Here is a 22,848-nt window from a genome sequence, read left to right on the forward strand (position 1 = left end):
GATTATGCTGTATATATACCTTAAGATTTTTTTACTGTTTCACCCCAAACAAGGCATATCGCCACTTGAAACGTAAGGGGATACTAATTGAGATTGTGTCTAACAGGGGACTTGTGGAGAGTTGTGCAGCGAGATGTTTTTTCACATTACATTTAAATTTCTGCAGGTTAATACAGTCAGGGAGTCAGGAAAAGGGAAGGGAATTCCAAAATCTAGCAGTCCAAAGGAAGAAACTATTAGAGTAGAAGGCTTTCTGATATCTGGGGACCTCAACAGTGAAGGAGTATGATTTTGCTGCTTGTTGGATTAATCAGTGGTATGTGTGTCAAAGGGCCACAAGTATTATAAGTTCATCAGATTATAATATAATATAATATAATATAATAAGATTAAATATGATACAATGTTGTTGAAAGCATTGCCAAGGTCACTGGAAAAATAATTGCATCATTCTACTGCTCCCAAAAGAATTTCACTCCTGGTGTAATCGTGTACCTGTATAAGAATCAAATACATCCTAACATGAAATACTCTGGCCAAATCTGTGAAAGTGCAGCTTGAAGCATCTTTTTCTGCCTTGACAGAGTACAAAACTGACTCTGAGACTTATTAGGTGATGTCCTCTTCTACGCCTACAGGCTGTTCCTCAGTAAGCTTCGGTCTATGATTCCATTCTATAAAATATTCACAACAAAAACTCGTCTAGTTACAACCACTATCAATAAATTTATTTTCTCCCTCTGTGTATATAGAATCTAGCAGAACTTCCACAAAGTTTCTTTCCTAGAGTTGCCCATCATGGGGCTGCTTCCTGGTTGAATATAACATTGCTGATTTCAAGTCTTGATAAACAAATTCTTACTGATTTGTCGTCTTAAATAATAAATTTCTGGCAAGTTACAACCATTGTAGCAAATCTCCTTGCTGTCACATTGTATACCTCTCCAACCTAATAACTTTTGTTCTCAAATGACAGCAGGGCCTTGAGAAGTAGTGATTCGTTTGTAAAAAAATAATAATAATAATAATAATAATAAAATAAAAATTATTACAGCACAAAATTAGACTACTAACCTCTCTCTTTTAAACAGAGTGCAAAAATGTAGGCATATATTTCATGCCCATGGCGATCTTGGGAGTCAGATTTAGATGTTAAGTTAGCGTATCCTTTAATTATGAACTCGTCTAGGGAAGTGGTTGGCCCTATGCCAATTTCACTTAGGAAGAATATATCCGGTTTCGTCTCCTGTAATTGGATTTCAACCTCTGGAAGGTTGGAACGTAGAGCCTTGATGTTGGAGAAGGAGACATGTTAGTAGGGGTCTACGTTGAAGGATGAGGTTCTAGGTTAATTCGTGTTTTTTTTTCTGGAGATATTTCATGTTGAGATTTTGGGATTTGTGGAACAGGTCGACAGACTTCGTTAGAGCAGGACAGCAACCTGCAACCTCTCCCCCACAGAAGAGACGTTGTGAGCCTGTCTTTGTTTTATCGTTATTTCCATGGCAAGCGCTCGTCTGAGCTTCAATCTGTGGTCCCCCCTCGCCAATCTTTCACAAAAAACACCCGTCTAACTGAAACGACTGTCAATAATTTTCATCACTCTTTACCTGTGTTTAAATCAAAATGTAGATTCCATGAACAAAACTTCTTTCTTAGAAGTGCACGCCTGTAGAACTCTCTGCCGTTTGTCTGCTTCCCACCTGACGACAACTTGGATGCCTTCAAGTCCAACATAAACAAATTCCTGATAAACCGCCCCCTTAAGTAAGACACTTTATCAAATCTCCATTACTAACGATTACTACGATATTATCCCATTGATTACTGTACAAGCAATAACCCTTATCCCCGAGTGGCTTCCGGGCCTTGATAAGTGGTGACTAACATGTAAAAAAAAAAACAACAGAATTTCTAACCTAATAAGTCCCACACTGTCGACCAAACTCCAATCTCTGTCGCATCGCCGAAATGTGTCATCCCTATGCCTGTTTTACAAGTATTTTAATGGTAAGTGCTCGGACGAACAAAGCACCCTGACAAGCAACAAAATCCCATCCCTTCACAATTGAGATCCCTAGATACTGTACTCAAATATCTTCTTCTCTCAAACTGCTAAACTTCAGAATTCTTTCCCAGACCACTGCTTCCTTGACTGTAATGACATGAAGAAGTTGAAATGTACTGTGAACAGACATCTTGCTGCCCAATTTCCTACATAGTATCCCTGAAAATCTAGTCTACAGACAAACTTATCTTTAGTTGACCTTTGACAACTAAATATTTTCGTTTACTAGCCAAATAGAAAAGTTACAAGCCAAACTCATATGATTTTTTTAGAATATGACATGTTCATTCTGTGATGAGTTCGTTCATCATATAGATTTTTCTGTGTGTGTTTTTTAATAAGTGTAATTCTAAATATACAACAAATTTTATGTGGATACTTGAACGTATAAACGTTCTAATTTCTTCAGATATTTTTTTAAACAGACTTTGTTAAAAAAAAAAAAGAGTATATTGTTCTATTAAACTTTTATTGTTTAAATAATTCAACTTTGTTCGTTTTATAAAAAAAAAAAAGTTGAAAAGATATTTATTCAGTAGTGAGCGTTGGAAGATTGTTGGTGAAAGAAATACAATCGCCAAAAGATAAGCGTTTCATTATTTCTAGTCGCCACTTTGAAAAATCACTCGCAAATGTGACTGTTTCTCTCGCAATATAGAGCCCTGCGTATAGTAGCCCCTTACGACTTAGTAGCACGGTGCCTTGTTGGGGCGAAAAAACATTAAAAAGAAAATTCAGGAATTGATACATCAACGTATTAATGCATTCCTGTACTTGTTTTACAAGTATTTTCACAGAATATGCTCCGATGAATTTACTGCATTTGTAATCTGTCAACGAAAATGGTGATGGTGAATTTCTAAGTGTGAATAAAAGTTACTTCGACTTACTTTATGTATGGCTATTTTAAAAATCAAGCAAAGCAAATCAGAATTAATGTACAAAATTATGAAAAAGATTGATATGTATCAATAATGCATTAATTATTGAAATAAAGAATGACCATAGTTGAATTCTATATCTCACATTCGTTTCCTGAGATATTATGTTTGAATGTGAGGAGGAAAAACGACTTTACTTTATTATAGAAATTTTTTATACTTTAAGTTCTTTAACCAAAATGTTTTTTTTTTTGCTTTGTCTGCATTCATTTATTGCATTTTTCTGCTCTTTCACGATCATATATTGTATATAACAAGTTTGATAGCAACAAAAAGCCTACTAAATCATTAACATGATATCACTCGTGATTTTTGTGCCATGATTCCCGTGAAATTCCTACAAGTAAATGTATCCTTTATATATTTCTCTCTTTCAGAGTGCTGCTCTGTTTTTGATGCTGGATTCCATTTTAGGTGAAGATAATTTCAACACTGCAATTAAAGTAAGTATTTTTTACTCATTAAAATGATTTGTAATGTGATAGAATTTCTGCCACTAGAATATTCTTGGCTCAGTTGGTAGAGTGTCAGTTGTTAATCATTGGAGTCAAAGTTTCAAATCTCACTAAGTCTAGCTACACTGATGTTTAGAGATTATCAAACATGAGCATGTGGATAATACATTTTATATATGTCTATGTATGTAGGCTCCTCTATATATGGAGCACTCTTCTGAAGGAAATAATTATTTCCACTTAGTACTGAAGCAATGCTTGTACATAAGACTAATTGAATATTTTTTAATTATGAATATATATATATATAAACCTTGCAATAGACCCAGGTGTCTAATATGTACACATATTAACACCAACAGCACATTCACTCCTCCAGGCACCAACGTCCATCTCAAACTTCCCCCTCTAAATTGCAACAGCTCAAATATTATATATCTGTTATACTGCACAAAATGCACAAAAGGCAACTACGTGGGGGAAACAGCCCTGGAGTTCCGCCTACGTCTTAATAACAACAAACACACCATCAGAGATAAATCTACACAGCATCCAGTAGCTATCCACTATAATTTACCTAACCACACAATAGACAATATCAGATATATCCTCATAGCATCCAATTTTATTGCACAACACCAGAGAAGAAAATATGAAAAAAAATTAATTCTAAAACTCAACACGCATACTACAGGCCTTAACAAAAACCTAGGACTTCTCAGTGACTACAATTTTCATAACTACAAAGATATTCTATAAAAATTTCCTTAGGACTAAAATGCACGGTGAGATGGGGTAACTCTTTCCGAAGTCTTTACATTTTCCCTAATGTTTTCTTTCTTTATCATCTCATACACATGGCATGTGTATGTGTGTGCGTATTATGTATGCATATTTGTATGTATTTGTGCGAGTGTATGTGTACGCGTACCTGATAGTGTATATACACGTCAGTATGTGTATATGCATGTATATGTATGTGTATGTATGTACATATATATATATATGTATATATATGTATGTGTATGTACATTTGGATATATGTGTGTGCGTGCGCATATATGTGTGTATGTTTTCAAAACACATTTTCTTTAAAAGTTAATTTTCTTCATATTACCGTATATGTATATGTGTATATAAGTGTATGTATTTCTCGCACACCTATACTTCTTTTCCCGTCACTCTCTTCTCCTCTTCCTCTCTCTCTCCCTACATTCGCTTATGTAGATTTATATGTATATATGTACAGCTGTCTTTACGTGTAAATGTATGCGCAAGCATTTATGTATGTACATGTATGTCTGTTAGTATATGTATATATGTATATATGCATGCATTTATGTATGCATATGTGCATATATATATATATATATATATATATATATATGTATATATTTGTACAAGTGAGTATTTTTTTTTTTTTTTTTTTTTTATTACATTTTCACCCCAAACAAGGCACATTGCCACTTTGGTGTAGGGGGCTACTATCAGGGGAAACATCTACTGGGGTACTATGTAGGGATTAGGGCAGCGAGATGTTGGTTCACGTTGCACTTGAACTTATGCATGTCAGTACAGTTGGGGAAGCAGGGAGCCAGAATAGAATTCCAAAGTCTAGCGGTTCTGGGGAAGAAACTACTGGAGTAGAAAGATCTTTTACATCTATGGATCTCTACAGTGTGGGGGTGGGATTTTGCAGCTTGTCGGGTCTGTCGAGGGTGTTCACGTCGTGGGGGCACAAGTGCTTGCAGTTCTTCAGAGCATTCACCATTATAATACTTGTAGAACAGGCAGAGGGATGCAACGTTTCGACGATGTGACAGAGGCTGAAGCTTAGATGCCAGTTTAGGGCCTATCAGATTTGCGACTCTCTTTTGAACCCTGTCAAGGAGCGAGAGACTAGTAGCCAATGCACCGGCCCAAATATGACAGCAATACTCCATACATGGGCGAATAGTGGCCTTATAGAGGTACAGGATACTTTCGGGTGTTAGAAGTTTTCTAGCACGGTAGAGAGAGCCCACCTTCCTTGCAGCGGCCCTGGCAATGCCCTCGATGTAATTGTTCCAACTCATGTTTCCTGTGAACGTTAGGCCAAGGAGCTTGAGAGACGTACTCTCAGATAAAGAGTCGTTGGCCATTGCTATAGGTGGTAGAGAAGGTTTCTTGTAATTATTGAATGAAACCAGTTTTGTCTTGGTGGCATTGAACGTTACCATCCATTTTTGTCCCCATTCCACTACTGATTGGAGGTCATCGTCTAGTGTTTCTGCCATTACTTTAGATATATGTTCATTTGTTTTCCTGTCGTGCCTGCTATAGAGTGTGGTGTCATCAGCATATATACCCATCTCAGAGGCAATTTTGTCGGGAAGGTCATTTATGAATATCAGGAACAGCAGAGGTCCAAGGATAGATCCCTGGGGCACTCCCGCATTTATATCATATTGTTTAGATGTACGACCGTCGAGGACAACCTGGATTTTTCTCTTATCTAAGAAGGATTTAATTATGTTAAGTATTCTACCAGTGATACCGTAAGATCTAATCTTCCTGAGGAGACCCTCATGCCATACCCTGTCAAAAGCCTTAGATATATCTAGAGCTACCGCTCTGCCCTCTCCCGCTTTGTCCAGTGAATGGTATATGCGTTCAGAGATTACAGTGAGGATGTCTGCCGTGGAACGGGCTTGTCTAAATCTATATTGATGGTCGGTCAGAAGTTTAGCATCTGTAAGGTGCTGGACTAGAGCATGGTTAATTAAGGTCTCAAATATTTTGGCAAACAGTGGGAGGAGGCTAATAGGGCGATAATTTAATGGGTCAGTTCTTTCGCCAGAATTCTTGAATACTGGTACTACAGAAGCAGTTTTCCAACAGCTCGGAAAGCAAGATTTATTAAGGCATTTGTTGTAGAGTTTGGAGAGAACTGGAGCTACTTCGGTTGAGCACTTTTTTAATAGCACAGCTGGGATGAGGTCGGGTCCACATGCTTTGGAAGTGTCAAGGTTTTTTATGATAGTATGCACCAGAGCAGGGGTGATTTTCAGATCGTCTAGCGTGGCGTCTGTCCGCATAGGAAATTGAGGTAGGGGGTGGTTTAGAGGGTCCAGTGTGGAGTTTGAGGCAAACCGACTGGCAAGCATGTTAGCCTTCTCGGTTGCTGAGCAAAGAACCTCGTGATTGTTGGTTAGTGGGGGAATTGAGTATTTGTTTGTATACGTATGTATATGTACATATTAATATACATATTAATAAAAAGTAGCGTTTCGTTTTTGTCTTAAAACGGTTGAATTTAGAAACGACGTTTTCGTTCTTTTTCGAACGAGAAATAGCCGTTAAATTACAAATGAGCATCATAGCGTTTCTCCTCATAACGTCTCATATCCTTTGAATTCTTATTCTCTCTTAGAATAATTAATATCGTTAGAATTCAAAGGATTAGACTGTTGAAGACGCGTTTCTCATTTTTATTTACTGTTTAATTTTTAATTTTTCGTTTGTATGTATATATGTACTGTGTGCATGTGTGTATGTGCGTACTTATATGTTTATATATTTAAGACTGACGTGACACCTTCTCATTGGCTATACCTCCTTCTCCTCCTCCTTCTTCTCCTCCTCCTCCTCTACCTTCCTTCCTTTTCCATTCCCCTTTTCTCCGTGCATCCTCATACTTTTACTACACCGATGAAGACTGAAGGATCGGTCGAAAATTATGTACTTATGAAAAAAGTTTTTTAATTTTTTTCATAATATTATTATTTTGTATTCCTGCACGTCACCAATTAAAAACGAATAAAGAAAAGTTATAAGCTTTTATACTTTTCGCATTCTTTTTTATTCATATATATATATATATATATATATATATATATATATATATATATATATATATATATATAACAATGTTTTATGAATAAATATTTATTATCAAAAAGCATATATGTTTCACACTCACTAAAAATTAAATTGTACAATCAATCAAACGTTCTTAATGTATATATATATATATGTTCACGACTCACACAGCAGCCACCGATTAGCATAATGGTTAGGAGCCTTGACTGTCATACAGGCGGTCAGGTTTTAATTGTGGCTTTTGCCTGTCTAGCCGCACTAATAGCTGTGAAACAGTGAAACAGTACTGTTTGTGGATGACTACATATATATATATATATATATATATATATATATATATATATATATATATATATATATATATCCAATCCAGTGGAAGAGGTTTAGGCTTCTTATCATAGGGTCTCAATTTCAAACCTTGCCAAATTCAGACACTCTGATGAGTCGTAGACGACGAAACGCGTGTCAGTAGATAATTATATTTTAAAAACAATACATATGCTGCTCCCCATTTGGGGGTACCAAATTGGTCAAAGGGAAAGTTATTTCCAACTCGCATTTAGGTAAAAATGCACTTTCGTATAAATAACTGAATTAATTCAAAAAGTATTGCTAATAAAAACAAATATCTATCTATCTATTTATCTATCTATCTATCTATCTCTCTCTCTCTCTCTCTCTCTCTATATATATATATATATATATATATATATATATATATATATATATATATATATATATATATATCAAGAGAGAAAGAAAAAAATTATACTGTCATGGTAGACTTATACTTGAGTATTATCTTTTTTCAGTTTCATATATATATATATATATATATATATATATATTTATTTCTCTTTGTCTGTCTGTCTGTCTGTCTGTCTGTCTGCACATTCCACTTTTTTCTCTGAAAGTATTGGACCGATCTGCCTGAAACTCTGTGTGGTTCTTTGCTGTGATAAGGTGCAGTAAACTAAGTATTGTGGTATCCGTTCGATGCACGGTTACAGATTAATGTGGTTTATTAGTTAATGCAAAAGTGAGTACAAATTTAAGCATATTCAACCATAAATTTTAACTTAACGTTTTAAACGGGCTAAAACGTCTGATGTACATATATATATATATATATATATATATATATATATATATATATATATATAGTGATTACTTGTATTCCAATCGATTACGAAAATTCTGCTTTTAATCATATTTATTTTGCAATGACAGAATTGTCGACTGTTTTACAATCATTTCGTAATGCGCAAGCTGCAACAATCAGAAGCAATTACTCTTTGTTCATTTGAAACCTGAAGAAAAACATTTATAAGAATCATGTAAAATATTCAAGGGTAAAATAGACAAGCTTCTGGGTTTGACCTTTACTCCTGATCTGAAATGGAACACGTACATCAAGTCTGTTGCCAAGGTCGCTGGAAAGATGGTGGGATCCTTCTACCACTCCAGAAGATATCTCACTACTGATGTAACGCTCTATCTATATAAAAGTCAAGTACGTCCAAGGATGGAATACTGTTGCCATATCTGGGCAGGAGCTGCTAAAAACAGCCTATCCTGCCTTGACAGAGTACAATATAGACTTTGTGGCTTAGTGGGGGATGCCCTTTTCTCTACCCTGCAACTTCTCTCCCACAGAAGAGACGTTGCGAGCCTATCCTTGTTTTATCGTTATTTCCATGGCAGGTGCTCGTCTGAACTCCAATCTCTGGTCCACCCTCGCCAATCTTTCACGAAAAACACCCGTCTAGCTGAATCCACTGTGAAAAATTTCCACCACTCTATATCTATGCCTAAATCAAAACGCGGATTCCATGAACAAAGCTTCTTTCTTAGAACTGCACGCCTGTGGAACTTTGTTCCGTCTGCCTGCTTCCCACCGGACTACGACTTGGATGTCTCCAAGTCCAATGTTAACAAATTCCTAATGAATCGCCCCCTTAAGTAAACACTTCATCAAATCTCCACACTAACGTAATGTACTTGCAATAACCCTTATCCCTGAGTGGCTTCCGGGCCTTGATAAGTGGTGATCACTGTGTAAAAAAAAAAGAAAAAAAAAGAAAATAACTAATACTCACGCGAAAGCTATCCACTCCCCTCGTTAATGAAATTCATATCAAGCTGCCATTTTGATTTTACTATATAGAGTCATGCTTTTAAATAATCATGTGAAAACAATAAAAAACAATAAAAGTTGAAATAGTGGGTGATTTAATACAGTTTGTGCGTGTGTGTGTATGTCTTAAAGGGGCTGACATAATTATTTACTATAATAATTATTAAATATCTACAGACACTAGTGTTTCATTCTTTTGGGAATCATCAGTGCAGGATGTCACGATTAACACCAGTCGATAGATTCGAACCCGGCAACAGAAACTATCTCTGGCTTCATTAGCAAGGATCTAATCCATTCGGCTACCGTTAATTACGAGAAATATTGTTGAAATTTAAATAACGTCTGTCAGTGTGATCTAATCATTATATGATGATTTGCGCATTTATATGTATGTATATATATATATATATATATATATTATATATATAATCAGATATATTATATATATAATCAGATTAAAATATCCAAAAGTAAAAACCATTAAATTTCAACAAGGTTGTTGATAGTGCTTTTAGGATATTATTTTATTCAATTTGATTAAACAAAATTACCAAAAGTCATTAAAATAAATCCACTGTTTCAGTCTAAAAGATATCATCAACCTACAAGAAACTTTCAGTCTTACTCGAGTAAAATTTGAAGTTTATTGTTGCTGAACGATGTCTTTTTAGACTGAAGCAGTAGCTTTATCGTAGCGACTTTTTATAGTTTTGTTCATCTAATTTGAATAAAATTTATATAAATATATATATATATATATATATATATATATATATATAACACCTCTATGGCAGTGGTAAGTATATAAAATATCTTCTTGTAAAGCTTTTGTATTTGTAATTTTCAAATGTTTGTTTTTATCTTTTGGTTATTTCAGACATTTTTAAAGACGTATAATCAAAGTAATTTTGACGAAGATAATCTTTGGGACAGCATGAAAGTAAGTGATTGTATTTTATGATTTTTCCTTCAATTTCATTCTTTGAAGCAAAGTTATAGTTTGAAAAGAATTAAAAACAGACATTTTTCTATTTATCTAATTTTGCTAAAATCACAGAAAATAATGGCATTCGTTTTAGACGATTCATTTCTGTTTGTACTTTTACAAAATTAACATGTAAAAATGCAAGCCCGTCTGTTGCAATTGAACGGATCTGTCGGTTTATCGCTAATTCATGAGAGGAAAGGTCCATTGCGCCAGACATTTCGAATGTGCTTGACAGTGTGTCATTCTGATCTTCTACATAAACTTTATGGTATTGATGGTAAGATTCTTGTCATGATTAGCTCTTATTTTTCTGATCGAAGCTTGTGAATAACTCTGGATGGTATCTTTTCATTTTCTTTTCCAATCTATGCTGATGTTTCTCAAGGTTCTATTTTGAGTCTAACACTGTTTTTTCTTTATTTATTTATTTGTTATCCTCATCTTCATAGTTGTTGTTTCACATGAGGATAACAGTCCGCGAATAATTAAATATACAAATTACTCATCTTAAAGAATTCCAATGATAAAATAATATACCGTATATAAATGATGTAGAGAAAATTGTTCAGAAAATTAACGTCTATGTTGATGATACCATTCTCTATTTTTTTTTTTTTTTTTTTTTACATAGAGATCACCACTTATCAAGGCCTGGAAGCCACTCAGGGATAAGGGTTATTGCAAGTACATTACGTTAGTGAGGAGATTTGATGAAGTGTTTACTTAAGGGGGCGGTTCATTAGGAATTTGTTAACATTAGACTTGAAGACATCCAAGTTGTAGTCCGGAGGGAAGCAGGCAGACGGAACAGAGTTCCACAGGCGTGCAGTTCTAAGAAAGAAGCTTTGTTCATGAAATCCGCGTTTTGATTTAGGCACAGATATAGAGTGGGGGAAATTTTTCACAGTGGATTCAGCTAGACGGGTGTTTTTCGTGAAAGATTTTGGTGTCAGTTATAATATGCTAATCTAGAAGTTAATCTGGCTCAGTTATAGATTGAGGTACAAAACAGCTTGTTTCATTTAAGACTCAGTTCGTGTCTTTCAATCGTAGACGTGTCCCTTTTTTTCCTGAGATTTTCATGGGTGGCTTTGCTCTTGAGGAGAAATCGACTCTGAAACTTCTCACTCTTTTTTTCTCATCAAATCTTTTTCGGAGTTCATATATTACATCCATTGCTCTTTCTGATTCTTGGAAAGTTTCTTCTCACTTATCGCTTTAAACACGTTCTTATCTCTACAAATCGTTCAGACCATGTATATTGTCATATTTGGTGAATCTTGATAAGGTGCAGAAACGTATCTGCAATTTGATTGCTCCCACTCTTTCTTCTTTTCTACAATCTCTCTCTCACAGACGTGATGTTGCTAGTTTCAGTCTTTTTTTTTTTTTTTCTAAATATTATTATGGCATGTGTTCTTCAGAATTATCTGATATACTCGCTGCTTCCTTTATTCCAGCTCGTTTGAGTCGTTGGTCTAGTGGTCCTTCGCTGATTTGATACCTCATTGTCATACAGCTTCTTATTCCAGTAACTTTTTTCAAGAACTGCAAGCTTGTGGAACTCACTCTTTACAGACTGTTTTCCTCCTGCCTCTAAGCTTGGTCTTTTCAAGAATAAAGTTAAAAGGCGTCTCCTGTCTGTGCAATAATCATCCTTCATTATTGTTAGTTCTTTACATCAAGTGACTTTATATCTTGTCTGGGGTAATTTCCATAAAAACTAATGCAAGCATGACCATTGTGTCAATATAAAATATCTAGTTTATCAGTAACAAAAAAAAAAAAGAAACAAAAATGTCTTTATAAAATAAAAGCATTTCTTTATTCACTACATTTGTGCCCATACAAAGCAAAGTTCTTTTGTGTATATTATTAACGACTTTGTCACCAGACGTCTTCAATTTAAGGCTAGATAAAGAGGGCAAAGAGGAAGTTATCTTCAGAGGTTAATATGTGGTGAATCATACTGGCCAGTAATGTTTGAGGACATATGTTGTATGGAAAGAAATGATAAGAGGGACATGTAATATGAGTTGTTTTTTTCACAACATAGTCACCACTTATCAAGGCTCGAAGGTCACTCGAGGATAAGGGTTAATGAATGTAAGGTGGTAGTTTAGTAATCGTTAATGGTGAACATTTGGTAGAATTTGGATTATTTAAGGAGACAGCTCAACAAGAACTTGTTTACATTGGATTTGAAAGCTGCCATATTGTAATCAACCAGGAAACAGGCCAGTGGAAAAGTATTCCACAAGCGGGCAGTTCTAAGAAAGAAGCTTTGTTCATAGAAACCTGCATTTAGATTTAGGAACAGATAGAGAGTGGAGAAATTGTTGATAGTGGTTATAGCTAGCCGAGTATTTTTTGAGGAATTTTGGCAAGGATGGCCCATAGATTGGAGCTCAGACGAGCACTTGCCATAAAAATAACAATAGAGCAGAGACAGACTTGCAACGTCTTTTCTGTAGGAAAAAGGTTGCAGGGAAGAGAAAAGAGCATTACCTACTAGGTTTTGAAGTCAGTTTTGAACTCTATCTAGACAAGATAGGGCATGCTGAACAACTCTTGCTGAGACATGACAACAGTACTTCATTTTAGGACATACTTGGCTGTTATAAAAATAGATGAATGCATCGGCAGTGTGATACCTACTGGAGCGGTAAAGTGATCCAACCATTTTTCCAGCGATCTTGGCAACAGGTTTGACTAGGAGTGAAAGTCAGTCACAGAATCTTGTCAAGACATAGTGTTTTCCCAAGACGAGAGCCACTTATTTCAATTGGGGTCATATGAGGGTTGTAGCAATAATGATGAAAAGAGAGAAGCTTAATCTTAGATGCATTAAAATTAATCAGCCATCTTTTCCCCCATTGATCTATGTGCTCAAAATCAGAAGAGAGAATCAAACAGATCTTGATCATTGTCGGCCTTTGAAGTGTTGCCATAGATTATGGTGTCATCTGCATAAATGTCTGCAAATGATCTAAGAATGTGATTTGGGAGATCATTGATGAAGATCAGGAAGAGAGTTGGACCCAGGATGGAACCCTGAGGGACGCCTGTGTTAATATTATGAGCTTCTGATTTCTGCCCATCAACAACTACTGTTATACGCCTATCAGAAAGAAAGGATTTAATAACTGAGATGACATTTCCAGCTATTCCATAGCTGGAAATCTTGTGAAGTAGACTCTTATGCCATACCCTATTAAAAGCCTTGGATATCAAGAGCTATTGCTCTAGAAACGAAGCTGTTGTTGAAAGATTCACTAATCCTGTGAGTTTGAAAGACAGGCTTAGCTCTGATGATCTCAGAAACAGATTAAATCTAAATAGATATAAGCAAAACAGAGGGCTTCCTTGGTTTGGTACTATTGAAAGAATGGATGAGAGTTCTTGGATTAATAGATGTACAATGGTTAACATACTAGGGTGATCCCACAGAAGAAGGTCAAGGAAACATGGGGAAAAAGTGAAAACAATGGATTTGTGGCTGAAAGCGGTCACATTGAATGGATGTCATCTCTACTACATAATCAAGTTAGCTGAATTGATTTTTTCAATAAAAGTTTTAAAATAAAGCTTTAGTGTTGTTTTCTTTAGGGTGACAAATTTAGCGTTCCACCCTGTACCTGGCCAGATATAGATTAGTTTGAAAGTATTTCTAACAGGTATCCAATATGCCAGCAGGGAAAACGGGCATTAAACTGATGATGATGATGATGATGATGATGATGATGATGATGATGATGATGATGATGATGCAGAAAAAAGAATTCTTTTCTCAAATTTGAGAATTATATCTTGTAATTCTACATATAGATTCTCATAAAATCTTTATTTCAATTTTTAGATGTAGTTTTTTAACTTGAATCAATCTTTGTCCTTTGACTGTTTAATACAAGTGGCAGGTGTCAACTTGCTTTTTTTATTTCCCATCGACACAAGTTGCTTCCCTTAGTATAAAAAAATGGACTTCAGTTTATAATTCCATGTTTCTCCACTTTTCTACATGTCTGTTTGTCTGCTAGCGTTCTTCTACCAAACAGGTCTGTCTGCCTGTCTGTCTATCTGTCTCGGATCCCAAAACTTATGTAAGTTTCATCCATATCTGCAACCACATTACCAATCATAGCATGTTATTTTTTCTAGGAAATTCTTTGTTCTGTTGATTTTTATTTTTACCTAAAATCTGTCCTCCAATGTCCGTTTTTCAGTCTGCATATTGCTCAAAATAACATTATACTTATGTAGAATACGGACCATGCTATTTTTTAGGTAGGAATTTCAAGTTAAATTCAGTTTTACAATATCTTTTGTTTATTAACTAGTTAAGTGGAAGTGCTGAATAGTTACAAAACGTTATCCTATATGAAGAATGGATTTGTAAATAATAATATTATTATTTCAGTACGGTCCGTATTCTGCATAGGTATCCATTATATATACAGTGCCAGCAAAAAGAAAGTCTGCACTTGTAATTTTTTCAAGAACTGCAAATTTAAGCTAAATTTAATGTAACTGTTTAAACAATCTATACCTCATTTGATTCGCCTTTTATTCCTTTATAATTTTACGTTCATATTTGACTTTTTAATTGAAATATTCTAGTGTTCATGTCAATTTAAAAAAATAACTTCGAATTGAAGAGGCAAAAAGAAGGTCTGCAGCAACAAATTCCTTTAAAACCAACTTAAATTATCGCTCTAAAATCAATTTAAAATATCCACCAAGAGGCAACAAAGCATCTCTAATCGTAATTGTTGTTGTTCCAGGTTAAATAAAGTAACATTTAGTCCATATGCCGTGACTTTCTCTTATTGCTCTCCAGGAGCTCATTAATCTCTACCTTTCTGGTTTATCCAATCAAGAAATCGGCCACAGATTGAAATGTGATGAGAAAACGGTACAAAAGACTGTGCAAAAGCACCAAAACACCGGCAGTGCTCGTGATGCCCCTACATCTTGTTGTACTAGACTTACTTTTAACAGGGAAGACAATGCTATCAAGATTCACAGCCTAAAAAACAGTGCAATCTTGTTAAAAATGTTCTCTTTCTACTGTCAAGAACAAATTAAAGGAATTTAATTTGCAAGGATATGTTGCAAGACGCAAGCCAATGATTTCTGTAAAGAACAGAAAGTGTCGTCTGGACTTCGTCAGATGCAATGAAGATCATGACTCTTCATATTGGTCAAACGTGCTTTTTAGTGACGAAAGCAAGTTCAATAGGCAAGGCAGTGATAGTAGGCAGTACGTTCGGTGGAGGAAAGATGAAGAATTTAATCCTAGGTGCTCAGTTTCAATGCTGCAAGATGGTGGAGGTTCAGTTTTGGTGTGGGGCATTATTAGTACCAATGGTCCAGGGCTTATTGTTCGCTTGTAAGGTCAAATTAATTCGACCAAGTACATTAATATGTTTACTGAGCATTTTCTACGCTACTTTGGTCGGAATTTGGATGATAATCCCATCTTCATGCAGGATAATGCTCCCATTCACACAGCTGGCAATGTCCAGAGGTTCCTGGAAGAGCATGATATTCCGTGTTTGGATTGGCCTGAGGTTACTGTATAGATAAAAAAGTTATCTATTCCTGCATTGAAATAGTATCCAGAAATTATCTGCCTACAGGAAGTTCCGCTGAGTTATCTACTACTGTTATAGGAAATACCAGTGAGTTTTCTGCCCCTTAAGATTATATAATAACAGATGGAAGAAGCCATTTGCTTTTTGAGTGGAACTCAGCAATGGTCTTCCAAACTTTACAGTTACATCAGTCGAAACGTTGTGTGAATAACATCCAACATGAGAAAGCTAGTCTGAATAATCCAAATTATCAATCTGCATTTCGTGGCTTAGTGGGGATGCCCTTTTCTCTTCCCTGCAACCTCTCTCTCACAGAAGAGACGTTGCGAGCCTGTCTTTGTTTTATCGCTATAAATCCAACATAAACATATATAATCCAACATAAACAAATTCCTGATGAACCGCCCCCTTAAGTAAGACACTTTATCAAATCTCCAATACTAATGATTACTACAATACTATCCCATTGATTACTGTACACGCAATAACTTTTATCCCCGAATGGCTTCCAGGCCTTGATAAGTGGTGACCTCCATGTAAAAAAAAAGATATAAAAATTACCTTTTTTTAATTAATTAAGGCTGCATAATTTTCTTATGACTTTATTAGCTGAAATACCTGTCTACAATAGCTTATCAATGCAGTATCTCTGCTGTTGAACATTTACTAATAGTTTTAAAGTTTATTTCCTTTTTTTTTGTTTTGTATTGGCTATGATGAAATTGTAATTGTTTTAACAAGCTGCTCAATAAGATAAGTCGCTTTTATTCTTATTGTTTTTCTTATGTTGCTGATTTTTTTTTTAGATGAGGATTGATTATTTGCATTATTTTGATTATTCAGGCTATTGCTCTCGTCCTGATTATTATTTGCACAACGTTTCGGCCAATGTAACCTCCGACTTTCTTCAGGGATATCTTGTCAAAGTTGGGAATCTTTTTGTTGAACTCGGAAATCTGCATGGAATTTAGAACAAAACTCTTTATTTAATCTACGGGGTTAGCATACTCTCATTCCATCAACTATGATCGTGTAGGAGTTTTAAGTAATTAGCACTTGTATTATTCTTCGTATCAACTTCAACCTTTGTCCTATCGACGAAATGTTGCATCCCTCTGCTTGTTCTACAAGTATTTTAATGGTGAATGCTCCGACGAACTACAAGCACTTGTATGCCCGTCGACGTAAATATCCCCAACAAACACGACAAGCGACAAAATCCCACCCATACAGAGTAGAGATCCCTAGATGCAAGAAAGCCTTCTACTTCAATAGTTTCTTCTTCAGAACTGCTAGACTTTGAATTCCCTTCCGGGATTCTGTTTTCCCAACTGTACTGACATGCAGAAGTTCAAGTGTAATGTGATCAGACATCTTGCTGCTTAACTCTCTATGCAGAATCCTTGTAACTTATGTCTCTGATAGCAGCCCTCTACATCAAAGTGGCACTGTGCCTTGTTTGGGGTGAAAAATGGAATAAAAAAAAATCACCCAGACTAAGGATAGAACCTTCAACCACCAGAAGAATTCACTTAGAACTGAATTTTACTTAATACTTTATCTTGCAGATACTTTTAGTCCTTTGAATTTTGGATGCTTTAAACATTTTTTACGTTTTGAGATGTATAATCTTTTTATTTATCACTGTAGATCACTACACACACACACATATATATATATATATATATATATATATATATATATATATATATATATATATATATATTTATCTGTGCCTAAATCAAAACGTGGATTCCATGAACAAAGCTTCTTTCTTAGAACTGCACGCCTGTAGAACTCTGTTCCGTCTGTCTGCTTCCCACCGGACTACAACTTGGATGTCTTCAAGTCCAATGTTAACAAATTCCTAATGAACCGCCCCCTTAAGTAAACACTTCATCAAATCTCCACACTAACGTAATGTACTTGCAATAACCCTTATTCCTGAGTGGCTTCCGGACCTTGATAAGTGGTGATCACTGTGTAAAAAAAAAACAAAAATATATATATATATATGTGTATAAAGAAAATGAAATAACAACATGAACAATCGCTCCTGACAATGATCGGTCGGATGCACCAATTGAAAATGCTTGAGAAGCCATGCTTGAATAATGATTTGCTGTCAATATATATATATATATATATATATATATATATATATATATATATATATATATATATATATATGAGCAAACAGTTAATAAAATATGTTAAAAAACACTTTGAAATGAGTTAAAAACATATTTAATCTGAAAAGGAAACACTAGATAAATGGATAGTCCTTAATCCGCAGAGTTTCGAAGAAATACTCTCCTTCTCATCAGAGGGTAGGAATTAGCAAAATGCGGGATCGGATTTTGCATGCAAAAGTATTTGATAAAAAAACAAGTAAGTCAAAGATCTTACTTGAAAACAAAATAAGTTAAGCAGAGGGAATATGGTAAAGAAAAAGGGGATTACACATGAATGGATAGTCTGGTGGAAGATAAAAAATCCAGTGACGGTAAAATTCAAATGTAAAACTTCAAGAAAGTTAAAAGAATTTCCATCTGTACAAGTAAAATCCAAGGAAATCCCGTAATTGGAAGAAGACGGTCCATAATAATCCAAAGGCAGAAATCCATGGAATAATTCACAAACATGTGTACAAGGAAAAAAAAAATAATAATATTAATAAAAGAAAAATAAGATGTGCTTTTCACTCTACTTCCGAGACATAACTATAAATAAAAAAGATCTGGGAAGAGAAAAAAAAATGATAAAGTTAAATATAAAATAAAGGGAAACAAAAGTCAAAGCGATCCAGACAGGAAATATATATATATATATATATATATATATATATATATATATATATATATATATATATATATATATTGACAGCAAGTCATTATTCAAGCATGTCTTATTAAACACGGCAGAGTTCTTTTTTTCGATTTTTTTGGATAACTTTTCAATTTGCCGAATGGTCTTTCTTATTTTGGCGGGCATGTTGTATAATATGGCGCCCAGCAATTCTTATTCGGCCATATTCTTCTCAAGCGTTTTCAATCGGTACACCCGATCGTCGTCAGAAGCGATTGTTGTTGTTGTCATTTTCTTTATTACTAATTATAAATACACCAAGCCTCAATAAAGAAAATGACAACAACAGCAATCGCTGCTGACGACGATCGGGTGTACGATTGAAAACGCTTGAGAATAATATGGCCGAACAAGAACTACTGGGCGCCATAATATACAACATGCCAGCCAAAATAAAAAAGACCATTCGGCGAATTGAAAAGTTATCCAACAAAATCAGAAAAATGTAAGAACTCTGTCATGTTCAATCACACACACACACACACACACACACACACACACACACACACACACACACACACACACATATATATATAATGGTCACCTTGTATATTATTTATAATTAATGGTTTCCATATTGTATTACATTCTATACTATGCGTGTTTAGAAGATGATCGTCGCCCATAATATGTTTTGTTCTTATATGTGTGTTTTCTTTTTTCCATTTGAATCTTTTTAGGGTGCAAATATAAGCATCGCAAAGTTTGTGAATCCTTGGGTTACACAGAAGAACTATCCTTTACTGACTGTTGCGAAAAACAATGCCACTTCAAAGTTGAATATTTCACAAGAGCCATTCATGATTTCCTCACTTTACATAGAAACGTTCCCCTCAAAAGGGTAAGCAATTTTATCTTATACTAGCTGCTAGTAGCCGCCGTTGCCTAGGTTAAAATCCTATTTCTTTCATACAAATTATTTAAAGCGGCAGAGGTGTCATCATTACTTATGCAGAGAATGACCTGCTTTTTTTTGGATGTTGTATCAACATATTTCAGTAGCTTATGTAAACTTCTGGAATATGCCGAACAGTGAGTAAATTTTAAAACATCGTCGGTCATAGTATGTTCTAAATCGATGATATACACTCTCACTGTAAATTTCAAACAGTTGCAAATGTCGTAGGACCACATGTATATAATCTTTATTATATTTCCAATTTCAAGACACAACTTGGAAAAATAGTCCTATGACGTGAGGAGGTCTACTGTCTACATTGGCCATTCATGCATCTCCAAGCAAATCCGTCACTCACAATATTATTTATGTTTAAATGCATTTTCTTGCACATATTTGGCATTTCATACTGCTTCTGATTAATTTCTCATTCTTGGCAAGATGTAAAAACTTTTTTCAGCGATTATAGCATAATTTGCGAACCCACTAGATTTATTATGATATCTTTACTAAAATGATTTATATTTAACTAGGCTGGGTGCCCGTCGTTTCCTGGGTGTTTGGAGGTGTGTGTTGAACACAAAAAAAAAGTGGTAGTGGGCAGGCAGGCTCGAACCCGTAACACAAAGGCAGAAAAGAAAGTGAAAGAAAACCTGACATCTTACTGCTATGACACGACAGGAAGTGAAAAGCGTTCAAATTTAGTGATGACAATCAAAAAGTTGACTTGCAGAAATGGATAGTTAAGTGAATGAGTTCACGCAGACGCAGAAATGAATGTGCGGCTTTCTGCCATTTTATTTATTTGTTTCCCCACGGTGTTGAGGAAAACCAGCTCCATCAAAAAGGGGGAACTCTGGTAATGAATAGCAATTGCCTGATATGAAGGGTTTTCCTCACATTGATCAAAGCTGATTGCCTTCAAGACGTCCCGGGCGGAAGGCCAGGTGGTGTTCCTTCACTTCGATTAGCTTCACTTTATTTATATGAGAAAGACAAACACTGGAAACCAGGAATTTTTTTTAAACTTGGTCAAAATAAAGATAGAGACGACGTCCGTTTTCGAATCTGAGATATTACAATCTAGGGAGTATAAGGAAAGTTCTCCAAAATAGTAACCTTGTTGAAAAAAAAAAGCCTTTCGTGGACATACAAAAACGCGCACGCACATTTTGCCTTTTATATAATAGAGTAGCCTGGGTTGCTGGCGTTGCCCGAGTGTTTGTAGGTGTGTGTTGAGCAAAATAAAATATTGTGATAGGCAGGCAAGCTCGAACCTGTAATGCAAAGGCAGAAGAGAAAGTGGAGGTGTGTGTAAGGATGTTGGTTGAGCAAAACAAAATAAAAAGAAGGAAAATTGCGAGTGAAAAAAAAAAGTGGTAGTAAGCAGGCAGGCTCGAACCCGTACCGCAAACAAAGAAACGAACGTGAAAAAAAAAACTGACGCGTTAGCTGTCGCGCCCATCGCCAAACCGGAAGAGATGTAGGTTTAAATTAAGGCTAGAAAATCGAAAAGAGGCGATGACTTTTGAAAATATCGGCGAAAAAAGCGACCCCTCCCTGTAGAAAAGTGCTCAGTTGAGGGTGAAAGAATTAATGTTTTTGGCCAATTTTTCGATATTTGTCGTCGGAAGGGTCGAGCTTCAAAATGATACCAATCTCATGAAAATCCGTCGCTTCTGTCGAAAGTTTCTGCAAGACATACATACATACATACATACATACATACATTTAAATAGGCAGGTGAGATTTATATTATAGACTAGCGGGGGGTACACGGCGTTGCCCGAGTGTTTGTAGGTGTGCGTGTTAAAAAAAAACGTTGGCTGGTAAAAAGAAAAAAAAAGTTTTAGTAAGAAGGTAGGATTGAACCCCGAAGCCTTGACGCGAAGGTGGAAATGAAAGGGGAAAAAAACCAGACACCTAACCATCTCGGCCAAGAGAGAGAGAAACAGATAAGCACGTTAAGTGAAACTTTATAAAGCTAAATAAACAGGTGCGAGGAAGTGGCGTGATGTCTGATCTAGTTTTGCGCTGCAAGCCAGATCATTTGCTTTTCGAAGACGCAGCGAGCTGGTAAAAGTCGGGCAAATTAAATATACACGCGAGCCCCCATTGTTAAGTCATAGTTATTATGATTTAGACGTGATATAAAAAGTTTTAAGGAGTGAGCCGAGCGAGAAGGCCTTGGAAAAAAAGCCTTTTGCAGACATACACAAAAAGCGAACATATATACATGCATACATACACACACATTTTCGCTTTTATATATATAGATTATTAAAATTTTTGGCACAATTAAAACTCATTTTTTTTTCCTATTTATTAATTGTCGTCTGCTGCATTGGCTGAATATTTTGGCATATTTCAGTGATTTACATAAGCTGCCAGAATATGCCAATGCAACATCCCACAAAAAATGGCTCATTCTCTGTATAAGATGCAATGAATATAAAGAATATGATTAGCTGGTTAAGCCATAAATACTGACTTGTAGATCAACTTGAGTGAGACGTTGAAACGTATGCCAAAAGTCTCATGCTTATGGATATACTGGCTCCGATCATGAACATCCGTTCAGCAACTTATCAAATTTTTATTCAAATACTATAGCCAAGACCACTTTAAATAAGTATATCCCCTTTGTAGGATATATCAACTCCCAAACAGTATATTTTTACTGAAACCAAGTAAGAAAATAAATATAACATTAAAATTACTAATATTTTCAATAACAAAATATAATAAAAGTCTTTATACATATGTGGGGTTTTATACGGGTCTTTTTTTTTATTCTCTTCAGCATCGCTTCTTTTCATTTAAGAAAGTAATACAAAGAGACGTTCGCTGAGTGTTCTTCAGGGTTTTATTTGGAGAGAATGACTGATGTTATGTTATCCAGTTATTTATTTCTCAAACTTAACTTTCTAACTTCACGAAATGAGTGATGCAGACGGACAGATATCAAAATAGCATTCGGTTTACATTACAGCTGTCTACATCATTGTCTTGTTCGCATGGATTCCATATAAAGA

The 22,848-nt window shown here is 35.3% G+C and overlaps 2 protein-coding genes across 3 annotated transcripts in view; one reads left to right on the forward strand and one right to left on the reverse strand.

Annotated features, from left to right (window-relative positions):
* Positions 1-22,848, forward strand: part of LOC145279655 (uncharacterized) — a 466,377-nt gene that overhangs the window by 217,166 nt on the left and 226,363 nt on the right. For both annotated transcript variants that reach the window (XM_080130890.1, XM_080130891.1), the window contains 3 exons: positions 3,387-3,452; positions 10,343-10,405; positions 19,596-19,756. In XM_080130890.1, coding sequence (XP_079987016.1) covers positions 3,387-3,452; positions 10,343-10,405; positions 19,596-19,756 — 290 coding nt within the window. The remainder of the gene's footprint in view (positions 1-3,386; positions 3,453-10,342; positions 10,406-19,595; positions 19,757-22,848) is intronic.
* Positions 1-22,848, reverse strand: part of LOC145279656 (protein SPO16 homolog) — a 96,064-nt gene that overhangs the window by 40,631 nt on the left and 32,585 nt on the right. The gene's annotated exons all lie outside the window — the stretch shown is intronic.

This window comes from Euprymna scolopes, chromosome 7, assembly GCF_053919585.1.
Source record: "Euprymna scolopes isolate OS-2025 chromosome 7, ASM5391958v1, whole genome shotgun sequence".
Lineage (NCBI taxonomy): Eukaryota > Metazoa > Mollusca > Cephalopoda > Sepiida > Sepiolidae > Euprymna > Euprymna scolopes.